The sequence below is a fragment of the Sander vitreus genome, chromosome 1 (genome assembly GCF_031162955.1).
Source record: "Sander vitreus isolate 19-12246 chromosome 1, sanVit1, whole genome shotgun sequence".
Lineage (NCBI taxonomy): Eukaryota > Metazoa > Chordata > Actinopteri > Perciformes > Percidae > Sander > Sander vitreus.
The window spans coordinates 20,254,200-20,276,636 of record NC_135855.1 but is presented as its reverse complement, the minus strand read 5'-3'; the positions used below and the strand labels follow the sequence as shown (position 1 = coordinate 20,276,636).

General features: G+C 38.8%; 1 protein-coding gene across 1 annotated transcript in view; it reads left to right on the top strand.

Moving 5' to 3' along the window:
• mybpc3 (myosin binding protein C3) overlaps positions 1-22,437 on the top strand; it is a 39,616-nt gene that overhangs the window by 5,468 nt on the left and 11,711 nt on the right. The window contains exons 3-24 of the mRNA XM_078247380.1: positions 2,381-2,452; positions 3,155-3,280; positions 3,916-3,993; positions 4,406-4,554; positions 5,012-5,129; positions 5,232-5,280; positions 7,935-7,994; positions 8,758-8,781; positions 9,843-10,006; positions 10,117-10,249; positions 10,494-10,496; positions 10,633-10,757; positions 10,868-10,973; positions 12,134-12,300; positions 13,874-14,039; positions 14,126-14,232; positions 14,344-14,373; positions 14,456-14,595; positions 14,754-14,825; positions 16,088-16,247; positions 16,427-16,531; positions 16,644-16,832. Coding sequence (XP_078103506.1) covers positions 2,381-2,452; positions 3,155-3,280; positions 3,916-3,993; positions 4,406-4,554; positions 5,012-5,129; positions 5,232-5,280; positions 7,935-7,994; positions 8,758-8,781; positions 9,843-10,006; positions 10,117-10,249; positions 10,494-10,496; positions 10,633-10,757; positions 10,868-10,973; positions 12,134-12,300; positions 13,874-14,039; positions 14,126-14,232; positions 14,344-14,373; positions 14,456-14,595; positions 14,754-14,825; positions 16,088-16,247; positions 16,427-16,531; positions 16,644-16,832 — 2,343 coding nt within the window. The remainder of the gene's footprint in view (positions 1-2,380; positions 2,453-3,154; positions 3,281-3,915; positions 3,994-4,405; positions 4,555-5,011; positions 5,130-5,231; positions 5,281-7,934; positions 7,995-8,757; positions 8,782-9,842; positions 10,007-10,116; positions 10,250-10,493; positions 10,497-10,632; positions 10,758-10,867; positions 10,974-12,133; positions 12,301-13,873; positions 14,040-14,125; positions 14,233-14,343; positions 14,374-14,455; positions 14,596-14,753; positions 14,826-16,087; positions 16,248-16,426; positions 16,532-16,643; positions 16,833-22,437) is intronic.

Here is a 22,437-nt window from a genome sequence, read left to right as displayed (position 1 = left end):
ACCATGTTCAGTGTGCTTTGGGGGTGGATTTTGTTACCTTTGCACAGAGCCAGGCTAGCTGTTTTCCCCTGCTTCCAGTCTTTATGCTAAGATAAGCTAACTGTCTCCTAGTTGTAGCTTCATATTTACCATACAGACATGAGATTTACTAAAATGTCTGGAATGGAATAACTATTCCTTTAACAATCTGGATATTTGCAATCACTAACTTAATCACAATAATTTTGTCCAGCACTTTACACTGTTCTGTATGCTGCATTGACTGTGTGCTGTAGTGGATCACAGAGCAATGTCTGTGCCATTAGCATAGCCATTAGTCTGTCAGTGTGACCCGCTGAGGTCTTTTGTTTGGATTTGATAAGGTGGAAACAAATCCTAAAGAAAGGCAGCAGACTAATGGGCCCAGTGCGCTACAACAAGAGACGTCCCACAGCTGTCTGTGGCTCATATCATAGCCACCCGTACTCTGTCTGCACGGAGACCTTGACCCTCACACCAGCACATTATTTCCTCATGAGTAACCACCACTTGACTGGCGCTCAGGATAGGCATGAGAGGCAGCTGATAACACATGGAAAATATTTGAGCGATACACTGTTATCTCCAATTAGTTGACTTTACTAGAAGTTTGCGTGGAAACCCGTTGCCTTAAACCATCTAAGTTTTTACAGGTCAAGTTGTAATAACACAAAGCAGTCATAAGTAAAGATAATTTATTTTTTTCTGGAGTCACGTTGTCTAAAATAAGCATGTTAAGTTAAAGCTTTACGCTCTATAGCTTTAAACATGCAAAGAAACACAACAAATATGAAACATTAGGCTACTTACCAGTACCAAGAAATAATTTGTTTACATAAATAATGTTTTTCCTTTATGACAGTGTGACTTTAAGAACAATGTATTCAACACATATTTTCAAACAAAATGGTAGGGTAAATTATACACACAAATCATTGTAATTTTCCAATATATTGTACTGTGTGGATAAATTCACTTAGGGAACGGAGCTTCTAGTTTCCAATCTGTGTATATGCCATTAATCACATTCTCACTGTCCAGTTCCCATCAGTCCCCACCCGGATCTCAGTCATGGTACAGCAATAAATGTAGATAACAACTTGATCTCACAGACCCTCACAGAACACAGCCCCTTAACTCAAAATCGGTGTCAGTTTTATGGAATCGCAAAACATTCCGTGATGGGCCCACGGAAGAATTCCGTGAAATTAACACGGATCGCTAAAAATTCCGTCATGGGCCTCTTAAGTTAAGGAAAAGGTCGTGGGTGGGCTTACGTTTCCATGACACGTGGGACAACAACAGGACGGTTGGGTTTAGGAAAAAGAAGAACGGGACGGTTACGGTTGGGTTTAGGAAACATGACACGCGGGACACGATCCCCGGTCTCCTGGGTGATAGTCCTGCGTGTGACCCATCCACCACCCCAACCAACCTCCCTACGCGGATTTTCGGGCTTTCATACTACTCGCTACCATAGTCGCTCCTAATGCAACGTCATCTTCTCATTGACTTTACATTGGCATTGTTTTCCGTGGTGGCCACACGGAATTTTCACACATTCCGTGCCACCACCACGTAATGCGGTGTTAACAGTTTGTGATCATTTCAAGGAATTCTGTGAGACCAGGCTGCACTAAATCAACCATACAAAACTAAAACCCAGATAACATAAATGCACAACCAAAACATTAACAGAACATTATTAAAGCACACTTTAACTAGGACAGAAACCGTTCAGAACATGTTTTCTTTACCATGAGCCTTTGCATCGCTTCAGAGCAGAACAGTTCAAATGACCCCGCCCCTCCCATGCAAAGAACTTCAGATACTGTGCACTGCATACTTAAGCTGATTATTACAAACAACTAATGTGATTTAGTAATAAATATGGTTTCAACTAAACATGAGAGAATAAGTAGTGACCAGGGGCGCCATATAGGGGGGAAAAGTTAGGACAATTCCAAGGGCCCATGACTGACAGGGGCCCCAAAAAATAGGTAAAAACTAATATAAAATTATTAAACCATCATCATTCAGTATATATATTTCAAATATAATAATACAATTAATGATCTCTTTGTTTTTACTTGTTTTTGGCAGTAAAAGTTAAATATCCCCATTGACCAAAAAGTAAACGTCCATATAGACCGACCACCCCCCTGTATCTGCATGAAATGGTTTGGTCCTGCCTTAGCGCACTCAGTAACGGTGTTTAGTTGCAGTCAGTAGATGTCCATAGTGAAATAAGCTAGCTAGCTACAGACTAGTGTTAGCCTACATTTAATCACCATTTAATCAGTGCAGGGAAATGTTTAGCAAGATATTTATATTAAATCATTGTCCCTGCCCCTTTTAGCAGACTTAACAACAGATGAGTCAGCAGCACCCCAGTCTCCCCTTAACTGTGCCCCTCCCTGTCCCAGTGAAGAAGGTGAGTAACATTGTGTTCAATGACATGCCAGTTAGCATCATTGCAGGGAGTCTGTGAGGATTTCTCTGTCTTTCATTAATAATAACAATAATAATAATAATAATTATAATATTTTTGTTAAGAGAATTTTCCATTTTGTCAAATTCTAGTACTAGTATTGAACTACAAGAAGCAAGACAGTTGCAAGCCTTTAGAGTTAAGTAAAGCTTTTGATGGGACAGTTAGGTCCTAGAGATGTGGTGACAACAGCTGCACAGAGGGGGCCAAATTTGATTTTTTTGTCATGGGGCCCAAAATTCCCGCCGTGCCCCTGGTAGTGACCACTAAAAAGTTAAATTACAACTAAATCTGCGTTTACAGTGAAGATGTTCGCCAGAGAATAGTTTAACTTTGACAGAACAGTGTTTAAAAGAATATCAAATAGATTAAATTGTATACAAAAAATATAAATTTCACAGATTATGTGCCTTGGTACACAAAATATTCACACGTTAAATCCTTTAAAGTTTTGCTTAAAAAAAAAGAGAAAGAAAAACTTTTCTAATTATAAAAAATAAATAATAAATGAAGTTTGGCACATAGGTAATTTGCCTTTTTGGAGCTGATTACTTGTTAATAGGGGTAAAGCGCACAGACCCAATATCGCTCTTTGTACCTCTTACTTGTGACTTGTTAATCTCTTTGGTGATGATGGGAACACAGCTGAGGCCCCTGCTGATGCACCTGGGGAGTCCGGTGTAGAACCAGAACAGGTTCCTGCTCCGCCTGCAGCAGCACCCACAGAGGACCAGACCGCTGCCCCAACACGTGATGCTCCTCCAGCTGAGGGTGAGTTACTCAGTCCCTTTCCTTTGTTCAGTCATTAATATACATCATACTGTCCATCACAATATCATGATCTTTGAGTTAAGCTTTTCCTGAAAACCAAACACTCAAAAACATCACATAGATATACATTACAATACATGTTTAAATAAAAGGCATTGGGCTTTCCTGCCATACGTTTATATCGCATATTCAATTTTTTGACACATATCCATACAGTACTAAATGTTTGCTTGGTTTGCTTTTTGAGTTCTCTTGCCTCTGTATGTAGTGAAATAAGTATATTGTAAACCTGTGTGAGCCAAAGAACCCTTGGGTTTATAATATATATAAAATAATAAAAAAGTATTTAAGTGTCCCCTGAAATAATCATTGAAAATAATATAATTTAAAATTGAATGGTTTTGCATCCTGTAATTCCATGCAACACATTTCTGTGTTCATTTTTATCATCACCAATAACAAAAATAAACAAATCATTTGAAATTCAGTTACTTAAAATATTATGCTTCAGTCTGCCAAATGAAAATGGTTTTCATTACCTGTTCTAATTTCTAATGTACATTTGAATTAAACATTGTTTGATTTTGATCCCTCAACTTTGTGGGATTTTGCGCTGACCCTGTTGGATTATTCAGACGGACAGCCTCCGGACACCAGACAGGACCTGACTGGACTGTTCACAGAGAAACCCCAGAGTGGGGAGGTCAATGTAGGTGAGTGGCTTCAAATGGGAAATAATCTAAACTATGTGTCAATTATCCCTTGCAGAAAGTTGCATCATTAGAGTTGGGTGTCACATTTTGTGCAATAAACTGTTCACCTCTTAACAAGGTTTAACATTAGTGTTTTTATTATTATATATTTTCAGTTCAAACACTGAGCTGGGCAAGGTATTGAGAAATTTGAAGATAATTTTAAAACTACAATTCATCCCATATTGTTGATTTTTTATACAACTATAAATATTTTAATATATATATATATATGTACATCCTAGATCCAACGGATAAAATACATGGCAGATTATATGCATAGAGATATATAACATTATATCCATGCTTCATTGGATATCAGAATCTGAAGGATAATGTGTTAATTCACATGACAAATTCATCTTTTGTACAGGTGAAAACATCACATTTGTGGCTAAAGTGAATGCTGAGTCATTGCTGAAGAAACCCACCATCAAATGGTTCAAAGGGAAGTGGATGGACCTCGCCAGCAAGTCTGGAAAACACCTGCAGCTAAAGGAGACATATGACCGCAGCAGTAAGGTACTGTAGACTATTGCTGCAGGCACTAAAACAGAAACATAGTCTAGAGGTCATATTTTGATGTCTTAAGACACATAATATATGTGTGATTGTATTGCTTTATTTAAAGAGCCCATGAACAATTACCCATGATATCTATTTTGACATTAGACTAAGTTAAAAATTGCAATATGTAATGTTTTACTTTGAGGCAACAAAGTTGTTTTGCAAGTCTTGCCCTTCTGACCCTCAGTTTTGCAAGCTCTTGCCTCAGTCAGAGGTAATGTTTTGGGGAGACTTAATAGTTTCCCCATAACTTTACTTTAAGAATATCAGAACAATATGGAGAAACAAACCTTTACAAGGACTAATAATGTAATACATATGAAGCATATGTACAATAAGGTTTTGAATCAAAGATGTTCTCACAAACCTCACACTAGCCTTCTCACATCCCTCCTCATGCATGTGGTTGCAGGTCTACACGTTTGAGATGCAAATCATCGCAGCCAAGCCTAACTTTGCTGGAGCTTACAGATGTGAGGTTACATCCAGGGACAAGTTTGACAGCTGTAATTTTGAGTTGGCTGTACATGGTGAGAGGGCCTGTTGGTACATGCTAGATTCTTTGTGGCACTCATTAATGTTGCTTCTATCATCATTTCAGTCACTTACATGATTCTCTTGTATTATTTCAGAGGCTTGTGCTGCTGAAGGGTTCGACATAAGAGCAGCTTTTAGGCGCACGTAAGTTTATAAGACTTTATTACTTTGTATGAAATACAAAATACCTTTGGTCACATTCAAATTGATTATATGCTGATTGATTAGTTTCCTTTTTTGCTATATTAGTTTCACATTAAGCATTTGGCTGCTTGGCTAGTATCACACAGCTATAAACCTGGGTTTCTTTTCTTTACAGTGCAAGAGCAAACCCTTGTACCTTAGATACTGAAATACTTGATCAGTTATAAATACAATTCATACAGTGTTGATTCATACTATCATTTTAATAATAAATACATATACTGCTTTAAATTGATTTTAAAACTAAGTACAATGACCGATTCGGAATTATGGATTCATATGAAGAGTAGGCCTATATGAAAATTATACTTTATTCTGCTCCAGTGCTTCTTCAGTTTTTTTTATTTTTTTTTTTAACTTCAGCCATTTAATATCTGCTAATCTCAAATTGATTTAAAATGAAGTTTCTTTTTCGCTCATAATTATGTGATAAAACAGACACCAAACTACTATACAGTTAAACAAAATGATCCATGTTCTGCTATTTACTACTCTGTGAATAGGTTTGTTCCAGGACAGGTGTATTTAAATCATATTGTAAGCACCATCCAGTGCAGTGTACTGTATACACTGCATATTCATATATACTGCATAAACAGCACAGTGACGGGACAAAGACTTTTTTTTTTTTAATAATCCATGGGCTGAAAAGTGCTGCAGTAGTAATTAGTGTCCAGATGAGCTGGAGTATTTGAAACTTGCATCCTTTAGGACATCAGTAGCCATTTAAGTAGCAAAAAGACACAAATGTTTGCATATGGTTGTGCATATAGCAAAGTTGATAAGGAGCCAATTGTAACCATTAGTTTGTTGTCAGACTCAATCAACACTAGGTCAGACTTAATATTTATCATTTTATTGGCTGATCAGGATTTAGGAGATTAACACAGATGCCAAACGTCAGTGTTCAGGTGGAATATTACCATGTTTGGTGTAACAAATAACTGTGGAAATGCTAACCTGTTAGGAGTGAAGCCGGTAAGAAGAGAAGTGGACCACCAACAAGGTAGTAAAGGGGGTTTGTTGCAACAATGGGGGCTCATATTCCAGCTCTGAGGATTCTGATTGTTAAAGCCTAAAAAGAGAAACCAGGATCAGGATCAGAGACCCTGTCTCTCTCCTGTGGCCTGTTTCTTCTCTAAATCAGGTCAAACAGAACCAGTGTTGTGGATGGTGCAGCCTCCAAACTGCTGGATTTTGAGAGAACGACCACAGAATAAAGACCACGAGAGAGCTGAGAGGAATCAAATTCAAAATCCTGGATGTAGTAGCCAACTATAGTAGCTGTCACTGTGTTAACCTTTGACTCAGGCAGATCTTGATACCTTGAGATTTGTTTATTAAACTGTTGAGTAACATGCGCTGGTTGCAGCCGTCAGCTCTCTCTGATCTAACCCTGGGTCTCGATCAAAACAGCAGAGCCAGCTGCACAAACAGCTACCCGGCAGAGTGAGCTTTGACGGTGGTTTGATCGTACTGAAAGGACAGGATGTGTTAAGACACACAGGCTTTTCAGTAAATGAACTCTTCCACAGGGTTGCCACATAGAGGAAGTGCAGCTATGGTGTGTTGTAAATTCACCACTTTTTTTTAAATCTTTTATCCCACTGATTAAAGTCAAGCAGACCCTATGGTGACCTTGTTTTCTATAACCTTGAGTGTTTTGTATTGTTTTTGCTTGGATGGCTGCTGCTGCTCATGGCGTAGGGGAATAATTGAACATTATGCATTTGCTTTTTTGCAGAGTTAGAAAATTGAGACCACTCTCATATGTGTGTGTGTGTGTGTGTGTGTTAACTTTGACGCTCGAGCCAGGAGGCCATTAAGTTAGCGTAGCAGGACTGGAGGCAGGTGTAAACCTGGCTAGTTAACAGGTGCCCCAAGTTCACAGTATCAACCTCACAGTATCGACAAGTCATTGTACTAGCTAGGCTGTTGTTACAGCACACAACTCCCAGTAAAACCACAACATTTGACACAAAAAAACACTCAAACACACTTTACAAAGTTTTTAAAAGGAAATACACATACTATGACAATTCACACACTAAAACACACACATTGTCATAGACATAATGAGATGTCAAATGAGACATAAATGTCTTTATTAGAAGCACTATATAGATTTTGAGAGAGCCAGGCTAGCTTCTTCACCCTGCTTCCAGTCTGTATGCTAAGCTAATGGACTCTCAGCTCTGGTTCCATAGTTAACACACAAACATTGGTATACATAAATAAGCGTATTTACCAAATTGCCAACTATTGTTCCTTTAAACATGGCAACACCTGTCTCTCCAGCAAAAACATCTGCCTGTTCATGCACTTCTTTTATCCACCATTTCCTTTCAGTCTTCAGAATGACTCTGTCCAATCCAATTTCTATTTTGTAATCTTAGAATCTTCGTCTTGCACATTGGAGCATGGGTAAACAGGAAATGATTTATATTGTGTAAAAGCCTAGAAATGTGGATTGGTTTTATTTAAAACAAACCATGTCTGTAAAGCATTAACATGTATCTTTTTTTGGAGCAATCATGTAGCCTACTGTGCTGTTGATGTTGATGTTTTGCTGCTGGTGGCTGATGTTTCTGCAGTAGTACAGATGGAAAGGAAGACTCAGGAGAGCTGGACTTCAGTACCTTATTAAAAAAGAGGTAAGCATTTAAAAAATCTGACAGTAATTTCTAGACCTTCAGGATAAGTGTTTTTCCTTCCCACTTTATAATCTGTTTCTGTCTCACTCTCATTCTTCCTGGATCATCCTGCATCTTCAGAGAGTAAGCTACTTCTGCATTTACAAACTAACATCTGGAATGATCGCCTGATAACACTTACCTGCAGGCAAATACGCCTGAGCACAATGATAAGTTAGGGTGACATGATGTGTCCACAGATTTGAACTTGAAAATGAGGTTTGGCATTCTTTTGAGTTTGCAAAGGCTTCTTCAAATCATTTCATTTCTCTGCCTTTGCCTTCTCACTCATACCACAATAACTCCCACAGCAACACTTCTTTACCAATCAGGCAGTTTTTAGAGTTTTGTTTCTCTCCCCTCTACATGTTGTTGATGAGCTCTCTTTCTCTGACATTTGCAGTCTTAGCTCAGAAACACAAGTCACCTTCCCAACACATGGAAGAAATCACTTCTGTGCATCACACACCATCACCAGATACTTATTGTCCCCTGTGCAAGAAATACAATTGGACACCATGTCAAACCCCAAACAAAGAATGACGTTTTTTAGTACTAATACGTGCATGCTTGCTTCCCTGCAGTTTAACCATTGGTATATTATTTATTTGTTTTAAAGGCATATTTCTAATATGCTGAATGTGTTGCTGTTGAAATGCTGTGTTTTAACATGTCTGGTTTGTTTTGCCATATTTGCCTCTGGGTTCTACCTTTGAATGAGCAGCAGTTTCTTAAAATCCTCAAATCGGTAAGAAACTGCTGACATGGGTCGCAGGAAAAATTTTGTTGTGCATGGATTTATCTGTCAGGATTCAGTTGTTTCAACAATATTTACTACAGTAGAAAACAATTAACATTTTACTGTATTTTGTATAATTGTTTTGTGATTTGTGAATAGCAGGATCATGCAAATGTGTTGTTTGCTAATGTATTTAATTATATATATATATATATATACACAGTATGTTGTACCCTGATTGTGATAAATAGTGCAGGTCAATTACTTTAACATAATGCTTCTCACAATAGTAATACATTTCTTCACTTGGTCAGATGATTGACTGAGGTAGAAAAGTTGCTGAGGGCACCTAGTGGACAGGTGAGGTAAAAACACCCAGACTAGTGAGAGGAAGAGAGGAGAGGGAGGACACTGCAGCCATAACTAGCTTGTGTTCCTTCTTTCATTAGTTTTTCTTTCACGTTTTTTTTTGTCTATATTTTATACTAAATGGGGATTATAGTTTCTAGCACCTCATTGTTTTAGCAAACATTTCACAATAATTAGCAAAACATCTTCCATGAGGGAGGAAGGTATGGGCTGCTTACAGCTGGGCCGTACAGAAATCACAAATATAATATTTGCTTAAATTAATTAACAAGAGGGCTTTAAACATACATGAACATTATAGTGTGTCTTTTTCTGAAGTTCATGACCACACAAAAAAACAATATTGAATCCAAGCAGTTATATTGCAATACCTTTTGGTCATGCAAGAAATTATAGTTTTTGAATTTTGAATTTGAATTATGCCATTCTATATGCTGTAAATAAGTAAACAATGTATGAAGTTGACTAACCATCAGTTGCTTATTAGTTATTCATTAGAAATGAATAGTGAATTCATCGTGAATAAAATTGTGAGTAGTAATCTGTTAATGTGTATTACCAGCATGTTAATATTACTGTATCTCTGTTATAGCATACTTCCTTTAGTCTGTATTCATAATATGAATTCCAAACTAATGTGAATTTCAAACACTAAGTGACTTGATTCTAACATCCTCCTCGGGTTGTTTTACTTGTATTAGAGCCGTGCAGGTGAGCACAGAGCCGGACCTGGACGTGTGGGATATTCTCAGCCATGCGCCTTCTTCAGAATATGAGAAGATTGCTTTTCAGCACGGCATTACCGACTTGAGAGGCATGCTCAAGAGACTGAAGAAGATGAAGAAAGAAGAGAAGAAAAGTGCAGGTTTGTGCAGAGTGTATAGTAGGCTGCACTTGATCTAATTCTAACAAAGTAAAGTAAAGTAGACCTAATTGTAACTTGATTATTGTACTTCTAACTTCTCTGAAATGTAGCTTTCCTCAAAAAGATGGATCCTGCTTACCAAGTGGCAAAAGGACATAAAATAAAACTGGCCGTTGAGGTCGCCAATCCAGATGTTGAGGTGAAATGGCTGAAGAATGGACAAGCAATTCAACCAACTGGAAGGTTAGAATTTAGAGAAGAGATGGAAACTATTATTATTATTATTATTACTACTACTACTACTACTACTACTACTATTATAACCTCAACTCCATAAAACATGCTGGACCTGTACATCATGAAGCATTCAACAAATACAGTAGCAATCCTTGATAATGTCAGTAAACCTTTTCAATTCTCTCTGTCTCTCCGTTGCCTCTGCTTTCATCAATATATGGATGGACTCCATCTTCCATGACATCCCTAGCAAGTAAGTGTAAAAAAAAACAGAAAAACTGTATATGTGCTCTTTCCCCCAAATGTTTGCCATTTCATCTACTTCATGCTTTATAGACCTGGAAAAAAATAATTAGCAATGTGTAATAATCTTACTGGTCTTTGTAAAGGTACATCTTTGAGAGTGTTGGCAACATGCGCTACCTCACCATCAACCACTGCTCCTTGGCAGATGATGCAGCATATTGTTGCGTGGTGGGAGAGGAGAAATGCACCACTGAGCTCTTTGTTAAAGGTATTTTAAGTTTAGAGGAAATTTATAACATAACAAATCCAAAAACAAAACATACATTTTCAGGATTAAGAGTCACAGTTCCCCTTCTCATTCTTTTATGCTTTCTGCAGAGCCTCCCATCATGATTGTGAAGAATCTGGAGGATCAGATGGTCATGAAGGGTGAGCGGGTGGAGTTGGAGTGTGAAGTCTCAGAGGAAGGAGCCAATGTTAAATGGTTAGATATTCTTCTTTACACATTCTCTGTAAGAAGTTACATTTGCATGTTATTGGATCTGACATATTAAAAATGCTTAGATGTACAGTCAATTTGTCATGAATGGATTGATAAATGAATGCTGCCGTGTTAATTTGTACTAAATCAAAACGAGTAGAATTAAACCTTTCTTTTCTCAGACACCCAGCAGATGGCATTTGAGTTTTTCATGTCCGTAGACAGAGCACTGTCTTTGTGACCGACTGCAACCTGGACATTTCATCACCTCAATGAAAAGGTCACATCAGCGTTCTTGTATGTGTCCCATGTGACCTTTATCTGAAGGAGATAGTTGCTGCAATTGCTTATTGGCTTTTATTTGAGCCCAAAATAGTTAAAACTAGAAGGGCACTCACACTCAGAAAGCGCAGACCTCCGCCAAGACCATACCCTATCTCACAATGTTAACAAAAGTGAAATATAATTTGTGTATCCGACCCGTGCTTCGGATCCTTTCCAAAATTGAATGGGGTCTTCCTTGGCCCATGCTACATGCTTCCACCAAGTTTCATGGAAATCGGGCCAGTAGTTTTTCTGTAATCCTGCTGACAAGCAGACAAACAAAACAAACCAAAAAACATTTCTTGAAACAGTGGCCAAAGATCAATACGTGGGGAAAAATGAATGTCTAACTTGAGATAAATTTAACATTGCAAAAGGTAAGAAGTGTCATGAAGTGTAATGATCTAAAATTGACAAAAATCATTGCACAGTATGAGTGATAAATGTAGTGTACTAACCTATACAAAGTACTTCTCAAGGGTATTAAGATCATATTTCAGGTTTGTGCATGGATGTTTGTTTTTGACATTTTGGAACCGTATTTTGGCTAAGCTCAAATGTTGATTTTTTTGTTTTCTGAGCTTTCAACCAAATCTCACATCTCTCTCTTCATTCAGCTTATGGAGCTTACTTAGTTTTCATCAGAAGACCTAAATGTGGACTTTCCACCTTGTTAAAAACAAGGGTTCATATACTGAATGGGCGGGAGATCATAACAACAAAAGCTCCAAAATATCAGTATTAACCTTTATATGACTTGCACTTAAGCTTAATTAGGATGATTTTAATCATGACTATTAGTCATAATTATTCTGGTTGCTGTGTGAATTTCTGTGCAGGGAGAAAGACGGTGTGGAATTAACAAGAGACGAGTCTTTCAAGTATCGCTTCAAGAAAGACGGCTGTAAACATGTCCTGATAATTAATGAGGCCACGAAAGAAGACTGCGGCCATTACAAGGTTAAAACGAACGGTGGCGAGTCTATGGCTGAACTCTTGGTGCAGGGTGAGTGTCAGTCATGAGTGCTGAGTACAGTATGAATCACTTTTGTCAGTGATAAATGCTCCAAGTGTACATTCTCATACCCTGCCAAGAGTCGTGTGGCCTTTCCAGTCCTGGCATGCTGTCTATCTTTGGGGTATAGTGGCTCTTGCATTTGCCCGCATTATTCTGCCAAGGTCACTGCTACGAAGTCCACATGCCAGTTAAAGTTAGAAGACGCTGACCATATTTCACCTGAAGTGCACAGTTCTACGCAAGTGACCCGGTTTCTCTCACTTTTTTTTCTTCTGTTGTTTTGTTGTGTTGATATAATGTCCCACTTTTTCATTAACTAGATGCTACATCAGCATGTGTAACCAGGCAAAAAAAAAGAAATGCTCTCACTTTTCACTTTTTGATGCTCAGTTAACCTCATATTTCACTTGCTTCAAAAATCTACAATATTCTTTCCATAAGAGTAGAAAACCAAGTCTTTTTTTCATATAAAGACTAAGTTGTGTGTGTGTGTGTGTGTGTGTGTGTGTGTGTGTGTGTGTGTGTGTGTGTGTGTGTGTGTGAGTTTTTTAAAGTAGGTTTTATTGCTGATGAAAGATCTGCACTGGGCACCTCAGAACTTTCTAAGTGTCCAGATTTTGATGTTTTTCATTTTCAATAATATAATGTTTTTTAGTGTATTTAAGACATGGCAGTTGAAGGTTTAAGGTGTATAAATATGCTTAATTTCAATCTACAGGTGATCTAAAAATGATGGATGGGGACAGTTCAAACTCACCCGTACATGGACGTAGGCAAAATATATAAACCCCAGCTAGTTTCACCCTCCTTGTTACGACCCCATAATAATTTCATCTTACAGTAGTACCATTATTATCTCACAGAGCAGAAGTATTCATTATGAACAAAAATCATTACATGACAGCCATCGATGTTTGATCATAATTTGAATTTTCTTGTAGAAGCTATATATATTGAAGATATATACTCCCCCTTTTGCATATATATGCATGAGTATTTGTGTGTGTGTGTGTGTGTGTGTGTGTGTGTGTGTGTGTGTGTGTGTGTGTGTCCAACACCTCAGTCAACAGCAGAACTCCCACTGTAGTGTCATTCCCCCTTTATTTGCTGTCCCTGGCAGCGAGCTGACGTGACACTCCTGTAACCTTTATGAGGAGCGAGGTGTGACTTATGTCGCCCAGATAATAATTCCTTTTGGGATACATTACATTACGTACATTTTTTCTTGTGATATACAGTAATAGCCCAAAGCTCCTGCATCTAGTCTTTCCTCCCACTTTATTTTCTACACTAAATCCAATTAACTATTCCATTTGTGCCTGTTGCTAAGATACAACACACAAGGGCCACACAAAGATAATGAACACCCCACGCTCGAACATATTATTACTATATTATCCTCACATACAATAGCTGCATCTAATTTATTATCATTTTATCATCATCATCTCATTGCATCTTATTCCTCCGTCTCGTACAGTAGAGCCTCCTCTGAAGCCTGAAGGCCTCGATAGTTTCCATTATCTGCCATCTGAGCTTGTGTTTTTTTCTGACTGTGTAGAGAAAGACCTGGAGGTCTACCAGAGCATTGCAGACCTCACAGTGAAGGCAAAGGATCAGGCGCTGTTTAAGTGTGAGGTGTCGGATGAGAATGTGAGGGGAACCTGGTACAAGAATGGTGTAGAAGTCAAGCCCGATGCCAGAATAAATATCACACATATTGGCAGGTGAGGTCTCTTTTACACCTGCTTTAAATGTGCTGCATACATCCCTCAAAACCATAAACTGAACTGAAAAACGTTGACCTTTTTAGGATCCACAAACTGACCATTGATGAGGTCAAACCAGAGGATGAGGGAGACTACACTTTTGTGCCAGATGGCCACGCCTTTAACCTTTCTGCTAAACTCAACTTCCTGGGTAATATTGATGCTTTTGCTTTAACACTTCAAAATTAACATCACTTATAGTTTGACAAGCTACATTTTTACTTAAACAATTCATCACTCTCTTTTTTTCTTGCTTTCCTAGAGGTGAAGATTGATTATGTGCCACGCCAAGGTACCCCAAACTTACTCTCTTGTTGTTAATCAGATGGAATTCAAGGGTCTGTTCCTTTTAACCATTTCTCTCCCTCTATAAGATCCTCCTAAGATCCACCTGGACTGTATGGGTCGCACTGCCGAGTCAACCATTGTAGTGGTGGCTGGCAACAAACTGCGTCTGGATGTCCCTATCACTGGAGACCCTGCACCCACAGTGGTCTGGACCAAAGGAGAGAAGGTAAAATACACAGATAGACTTGTGTTATTAATCAGCCACTAACAGCTTAATTCAATGATGCCAACCTGCATACTGATCTTTGAGTTGAGGAGAAAGAGAGGGTTACACATCCTTTCTTTTCTCTTCGGCTTTTACCGCTTTGCTCTGCTCAAATGTAGGCTAGTTCTGTAAAACCTGACGGAGAGAAGAATGAAGGGCCGACATCCTCTTGGACACTGAACGATGGGGAAGTAAGTGTGCATGTCCTGTATGAATATATACATGCTATGTATGCATGTTGGTAGTAGTCTGAAATCCAAGTCGGTATGTTGCCAGCATTGTTTTTCAACTTGTACCGATGTGTGCCTTTTAAACAATAAGCTTACCACCTGTTTGTCCTTGTCTCAAAAAAAAAAAACATAGGCTCATCTGAAGTGTATTGAATGTACAAATATAGCCAGTGGAGAAGATGCACCCTATGTGCATTTCACTCTGCGTTACCACTTGACTTCAAGACACGAAAAACATTGATCACGCGGCTGCTTGACTTAACAGATTGTGTGTTATATTGATTTACTGTTTTAAGGAGAAAGAACAGGCTGCAGCAGCAACAACAACAAACATATGCAGACAAAAACATGAAAAGCACCTTCTTCAGTGGCGTGATGTACATGCGTAATTTTCTTTTATGTCTCAGTTGTACATAGCATTAAGAGCATGGTAAGCAAAACATTGCATGTGGTCAGTATCCATCTATGTCAATAAGGTAAGAGCATGTTCTGAATCTTCCAATTAACAGACAGATCAGAGGAAACTGGGCAGTAAGTTTTTTTTTTTTTTTTATGGAGACTTTATAAAGGGACTCTGTGAAATAATCCTTGGATTACACATTGGAATACATAAGTATATAATCAAAGAAAGTAACATGATGAATATTCTGAAATGAATTTTGAAATTATTTAAATTTAACATGTTGGGATGGTATTGGCACAGTGACTGTAGAGAAAATGTCCACCATTTCTTACTGTCACATGCAATAAAAGACACATCTGTGGACCTTGAGTCAAGATTTGTTTTGTCAAAGAACTGCAAGTATTTAGTTTTTCCCGTACATCTTTATGGTTTCGCTTGAGGTCATATTAGTGACCCATGACTGTCAACCAGATCAATATTTATATATTAATATTCAACCTACAAGAAATCAGTACTGGACACAAGTGCCCTTTTGAGCAAATCCTGATCTTTCATTTCAGATGCTGGTCCTATTTGCAAGGTGGCATCTGGAATTGTGTGTTCAAATCAACATGTGTTTTGAAAAGCATGATTTGCCCAAATACTTCAAGAAACTTTGTGTTGGGAAGTGTTTATCATATCTCCAAATGTGGCATGATGTTAATATAGTACATGTACTGTACCAGCATCTTTACCTACAGAATGTGCAACAAAACTATCAATCCGTTTAGAGTGAGACTCAATCCAACAACTCTGCTCGGATTCTCATCATGTACTGTAGGTCGTCACAGACGGAGACGGCAGGATCCATGTGGAAACCACCAAAGGACACTGTATCTTCACCATCGAGGGGGCAGAGAGGCAGGACGAGGGAATCTACTCTGTTGTGGTTCGAAACCCCGCTGGGGAGGACACTGCAGATATCAACGTGAAAGTTGTCGGTAAGACTGAACTGTCAGCAGTCAGGTTTTCATTATCATCACTGCGTAGACATAAATCTTACCACACACATAGTCATACAGCTACAAATCTGTAAATCTGTTTGGCCAATCAGTTCATCACCTGTACGTGTAAAAACACATGTTTCTTTTCTAAAGATGTGAGCCATTTTCCCCCCCAGATGTTCCAGATCCTCCCCAGGCTCCCAGAATCCTCAGCGTGGGAGAGGACTCCTGTGTAGTCCAGTGGGACCCCCCTCTGTTTGATGGTGGACAGCCAGTTATTGGTAAGAAAAACAAAGAACAAACATCAAAATGCTTCATTTGTTTAAATTATTTGGAGGTCATCTCTTCCTTTATTGTTCTGACAAGCCTAGTCGATAACATTTTGATTCTCAGGCTACGTCCTGGAGAGAAAGAAGAAGAAGAGCTACAGGTGGATGAGACTGAACTTTGACCCTTATCCGGACACAACCTATGAAGCCAAGCGGATGATTGAAGGAGTGGAGTACGAGATGCGAGTCTATGCTGTCAACGGCATCGGCTTGTCTCGTCACAGTTCCGCTTCACAGCCTTTTGTGCCAATCGGTGAGTCTTTACCAACAGGTTCATTCCGCCTCCTATCCCACTTGGTGCATTCAATTAATCTTTTTCAGACATTTGCTCCACTGTATATTCAATGAGCTGTTTATTGTTGAAACTGTTCTATAAAAGAGATCATGCATTTATCAGTAGATTAAATGAAAAACAAAAGATAAATTCTTGTACACACTACAGTCTCATGAAGATGATTTCTCTAAAGGAGTAATGATATATGGTGATGACGTTGACATGTTTGTGCCATGCCTGGTTTGGTCAGTCTAAGGTTTCACTCTTGTCATGGGGCCTGGTTGATTTGCGGTCATGACAGGAGGGGGTCATCTTTGTTTGTTGTAATCCAAGTAGTCTGTGGATTGTCTGTGTAACAAAAATATAGGTTGCGCATACATGAGCCACAGGTCATTTCTGAGTAATGTCAGTCATGTGGGTGTGTGTGTGTTTCTGTTACATCACCACATGGACCAGATGACGAGAATATATAACACAGCAAAGTCATACAGTTGAAAGAATTTTTTTTTAGAGTTATGATGTCTAAAATAAGCACGTAAAGTTAAGCATGAAGAGAATTACAAATGTAAAACATTAGGCTACTTATCACTACTAAAGAAATAATTTCTTTATAAAATATATTTTTTTCCTTGTATTCAAGGTTGTTAATTCAACACATTTATTCCAAAGAAACAGAAAGGAAATCAATCAACATTAACCATTGAACATGTTCAGGCATACTGTGCTGCAAAGAGGGTTTCACTCAGGAGACAGAGTTGTTGATTCCAATCTGCATATGACTTTAAAGGTGCTCTAAGCGATGTTGGGTGACGTCACTTCTTGTTGACGTTCAAAGTATTGTCAAACAAATCGGAGGCTAGCTCTCCCATCCCTCCTCCTCATCCCGTCCCCTCCCCCTCCCTTCCATGCTTCTGCACACTAACCCCCCAGCCCCCACCTCCAAATCCTTCTTGTCGATTATTGGCTGGAACACTGTTTGTTATGTTTCGTGGTGCAGGTTGGCGCAGTTTGTTTTTGTTGCCGTTGTTCTCACTGCCCAGAAGCCATCAGTCCCCACGGTCATGATACAATAAATGTAGATAAACATGAACACTAAATCAACCATACAAAAATAAAACCCAGATAAATGCACACCCAAAACAATAACAGAACATTATAAAAAATACACTTTAACTACGACAGAAACTGTTCATGTTCCCCATGAGCGTTTGCACCGCTTCAGAGCAGAACCGTTCAAATGACCCCGCTCCTCCCATACAAAAAACGTAAGATTCGTAGTTATCTCTGCTTAATGTGATCTGTGCACTGCATACTTAAGCTGATTATTGCAAACAACTAATGTGATTTAGTAATTATGGTTTTCAACAAAATATGAAAGAATAAGTAATGACCTCTAAAAAGTTTAATTACAATTAAATCTGGGTTTACAGTGCAGTATTGTGGGACTCTCAATTGGCAGTTTAATAAAAAAGAATCAAAATGTTTGTCTTCTTTATTCCATGCATTCGTCTTTGTTGTCAACACCTGCCGCCTACATTACATACACAATGCAACTTGAGCACGGACAGAAATTCAGGTGAGCTATGCTAGTAGCGGCTAATGTAGCCCCAAGCCGCTAGCCTTAAGCAGAGATGAGGAGTGGGCTACAGACGTCTGGTACGATCCCTTCTTTTAACTCCACATCTCCAGACTTTTTTCATTTTCAAACTTCAGTCTTCAGACCCAACCGACGCTGATTCAAGTGAGGCAATTTATCTTCACACAGCTCCCTCTGGAGTCACAAAAGGCTTCATACAGCTTTTTCACAAATGCATTAGTACTCCACAAGACCTGCAGTGCATGTAATCCAAAGAACCTTTCCTCTCTACCATAGCATTCACAATATTGCATCCATGTAAAGCCTGAACAGCCCTGAACAAATACTTACCCATATGACATGACCACTTGCAAACGATTTGTCTGAAAGTTGAGCAAAATTGAAATTTGTTGAACCGACGAAGTCACAACTAAGAGGCTTTGACTTAGGATTGGGCATCGAGAACCGATTCCTACTTGGAATCATTTCAAAAATTACGATTCCATCGGAATCACTTCTTTAAAGGAATTGTTTGGAATCGTTTAGAGGATTTGGTTTCAAATCCGATCATCGCTTCCCAATTTAACATGCGCAAGTTTTGCTTTCCGAAGCGGCCAGATGCTTGTTGTGTTGCAGCCTTGGAGCATAGTAAGCAGCGCTCTAGTGGGGCTTTATTTTACGTTGAAAAAGCCCAGTAAAACTGCAAACCACCATTGACTCAAAATAAAACTTTCCTCTTATTTGTGAAATAAGCATGTGACCCGTTTCAACTCCACCCCTCAAAGAATCGTAATCGAGAATCGATAAGAACCAGAATCGAAAGGAAGAATCGGAATTGGAATCAGAATCGTTAAAATCCAAACGATGCCCAACCCTACTTTGACTTAAGAATTCTACAGTTAGTGGGTTGTTTCGTCACTATCAATCAAATATATATGATCAAAGCACACCCACGCAGTCCTGATGAAGCATATTAAGTGTGTTTTTAAGTGATAATCCTAAATAATACCTCAAGATATTTTAAAAACATTGACCATGAATATTAAATGTTATAGAGAAATAGTTAAGGTTCAAATCAAAGTTTTTGATGGCTTTAAGTCCTTTTCAATGAGGAATTTACGTCAGCTTTTAATCACATAGTCAGTCTCTACTATACTTCTCTAAGGAGACCTTTTCGTTTATGATGTTCTTTTCTAGACTCATCGTCTAAATCTTTATTATATACAATGTATATGTCAAGCATGCTATTCCATACAGCACCTGGGCATTCTTCATGTTGGTCCTGAACATAGAAACATGAGGGGGGAGGTTGAGTAAGATGCAAGCTTGATAATCAGACTTGTTTTACTTCCTTCCATATGAACTACTAAACAAATCATCATGGTGTGGTGATCCAGATGTCTGTGACCAGTTTAGTAAGATGTCCTATCTTACTTTCCTGACAGTACCTATAAAGCAGGGGCTCAGGTTTGCATCGACTCTTAGTCTACTATACTATCACTGATTCTTGAACCACCATCTCGTTCTCCACTTGTTGATTTAAGAGAGGACATAATTGTATCCAGATGGCCACTTGCTTGTAAAACAGCTGATAAGGAAACTATCTTTGGCTTCCCTCTCTATAAATAATGGCCTGGAAGCACTCGGCTCTGATTGGGCGAGCTGCTTAACACAGAGGGGTTCACGCTACTGTGGAGGCTGCTCCAGAGGAAGAATTGTTGTCGCTACAGCAAAGAGAATGAGAGACTGTGTGTGTGTGTGTGTGTGTGTGTGTGTGTGTGTGTGTGTGTGTGTGTGTGTGTGTGTGTGTGTGTGAGAGAGAGAGAGAGAGAGAGAGAGAGAGAGAGAGAGAGAATATAGGTTAAAGTAAGGCAGCATCAGAAGAGCCAGACACGTACAAGCCACCAGCTTCAGTCAGCAGCAGGACTGCTACACTCGGTTAAAGGATGACAAAGCCTAAACTTCCAAAGACAGCTGAGAAGAAGCCAGTGGAAAAAGAGAAACATGCTGCAGTGGAGGCACCAGAAAAGGTGGAAGCCAGCAAGCCTGAGACAGAGATGCCTCCACCTCCTGTAGTCGAACAGGAACCAGAAGCCAGTAGTGAACCACCAGCAGCAGCCGCCCCTGCAGAGGCAGCCCCCAGTGAGGAAGAGGGAGCTCCAGCTGAGAATGAGACACCACAAGCAGAGGGTATCCCCCCAACAGAAAGTGTCCCCCCTGCAGAGGATACCCCTGTGGAGCCCGTTCCTGCTGCTGAACCAGAGCCACAACCTGCTGGTACTAGTGTTATTCATTTTGAGATGTTGGATCATCATGTAGGTTTTAGAAATAGAAATGAAACTTAATTGACTGCATATTCCAGCCACTCTTTTTCAGCGGTGTTTGAAAGTGTTGAGCACGGTTTAGTCATGGCAGTTTGTGATTTGCTTTTAATACACATCTGAATGAGATTTTTGCTCTGCACCTTTTGTCCAGACCACCCTGAACTACTTTACAAACGATTCCTGCTGTTGTGACTTTCTACACACAAGGAAACCCATGACCCCATACAGGTGTTCCCATAATTTGCCTACACTGAATACTTGTGTCCTGTGACATGGAGTTGTTGCAACAACATGAAACTATATGGTTGACTAAATATTACCTCAGAACAATAAAGTTCTTCTCTGTTGCCATTTGGAGGATTATTCACTGCACCATGCGCAAATCTAGTCATAGTACGTGTGGGTTACTCGCCCCAAATTCTCATACTTCCAGTATTAGTAGCTGATATTGTATATTTGGGATGTCTTGTTAATTTTTGATGAAATTATTTTTGTTGGAATGGCTTTGGCAAAAGTTTAATTTACTAAGTTTGAAATGCTGAATCAGTAGTGACATTTTTAATGTGTCATCAGGATTTATCTTTAATTTAAATACAAAATAAATGTTTTACTTTTTTTTTATAAGTTTCTTCAGTCTCACTCAAAATAATTCTATGGCCATTATTTATCTCTATTAGAAGTCAATGATACATACAATATGTATATATAATTAATATAATAATTGTAATTGAATAATTATAATATATATATTTCCTTGACTACTACAGTTTTACAATAGACATAAATAACATCAAATGAGAGTACATCTCAATGCTAAACACTGTCATAATAATATTGCTTCATTGTTTGCATTTTTACTTGAAAACAAGTCTCTGCAGCTTAAACTTGTTGTGACATTGGTTGTTTGCTTTTGGCACTTCTGTGGTGAAAACAGTGTGTAGGAAGTGGCTGATAAATCAAAGTCTTTTGATGCAAACTTAAATAACGTCATTTAATCCTTGTGGGACGGAAAATACAGCCGGCACTTAGACTTCAGCCTTGCGGTGAACTCCAGGTCAGTCAACCGGCTCATCTTTCCCAGATGACGTACGCAGGCTTACAGGCTAATAGAGTTTTGATAACTGATAACACAACCACAAATATCTGATATTGAAATTGACATCATCGTTTTCTGTTGTCTGCAGTTGCAGTCTGTTGTTAAATATATACTAATTTACATCACTCTTTACTACGTAAATGAAATGTAAACTGTATTTCTGATTTCTCACACAACCAGGCACCACAGGCCCTGGATAATTAACATTGTTTAGTTACGCCAATACATTTCTTAACGCAAGATTACCAAATCTGCGACTAAAAAACAACTACAGTACTTACTTGCTATAAAGTTATAGTGCATAGTTTCTGTCTCCCCCATGAGGAATTCTAAGTAATGACAACAACACTGTTGGAGCGTCCACGTCCATGATACAAGCCTTCCGTGATCGCGCACGCGCCCCCACTCCTCCCCCTACGCAATTGCTAGTAACCAAGGAGGACACGAAGGATTAAAAAAACATGATGGACTCTTCAGAAGAGGTCAATATCTTCACTTGAGCTTCAGTCACCAGACAACACAATCTTCTGAACATAGCCATACTGAGAAATACAGAGAGTTGTGTGGAACTGATAGTCTTAATTAGTT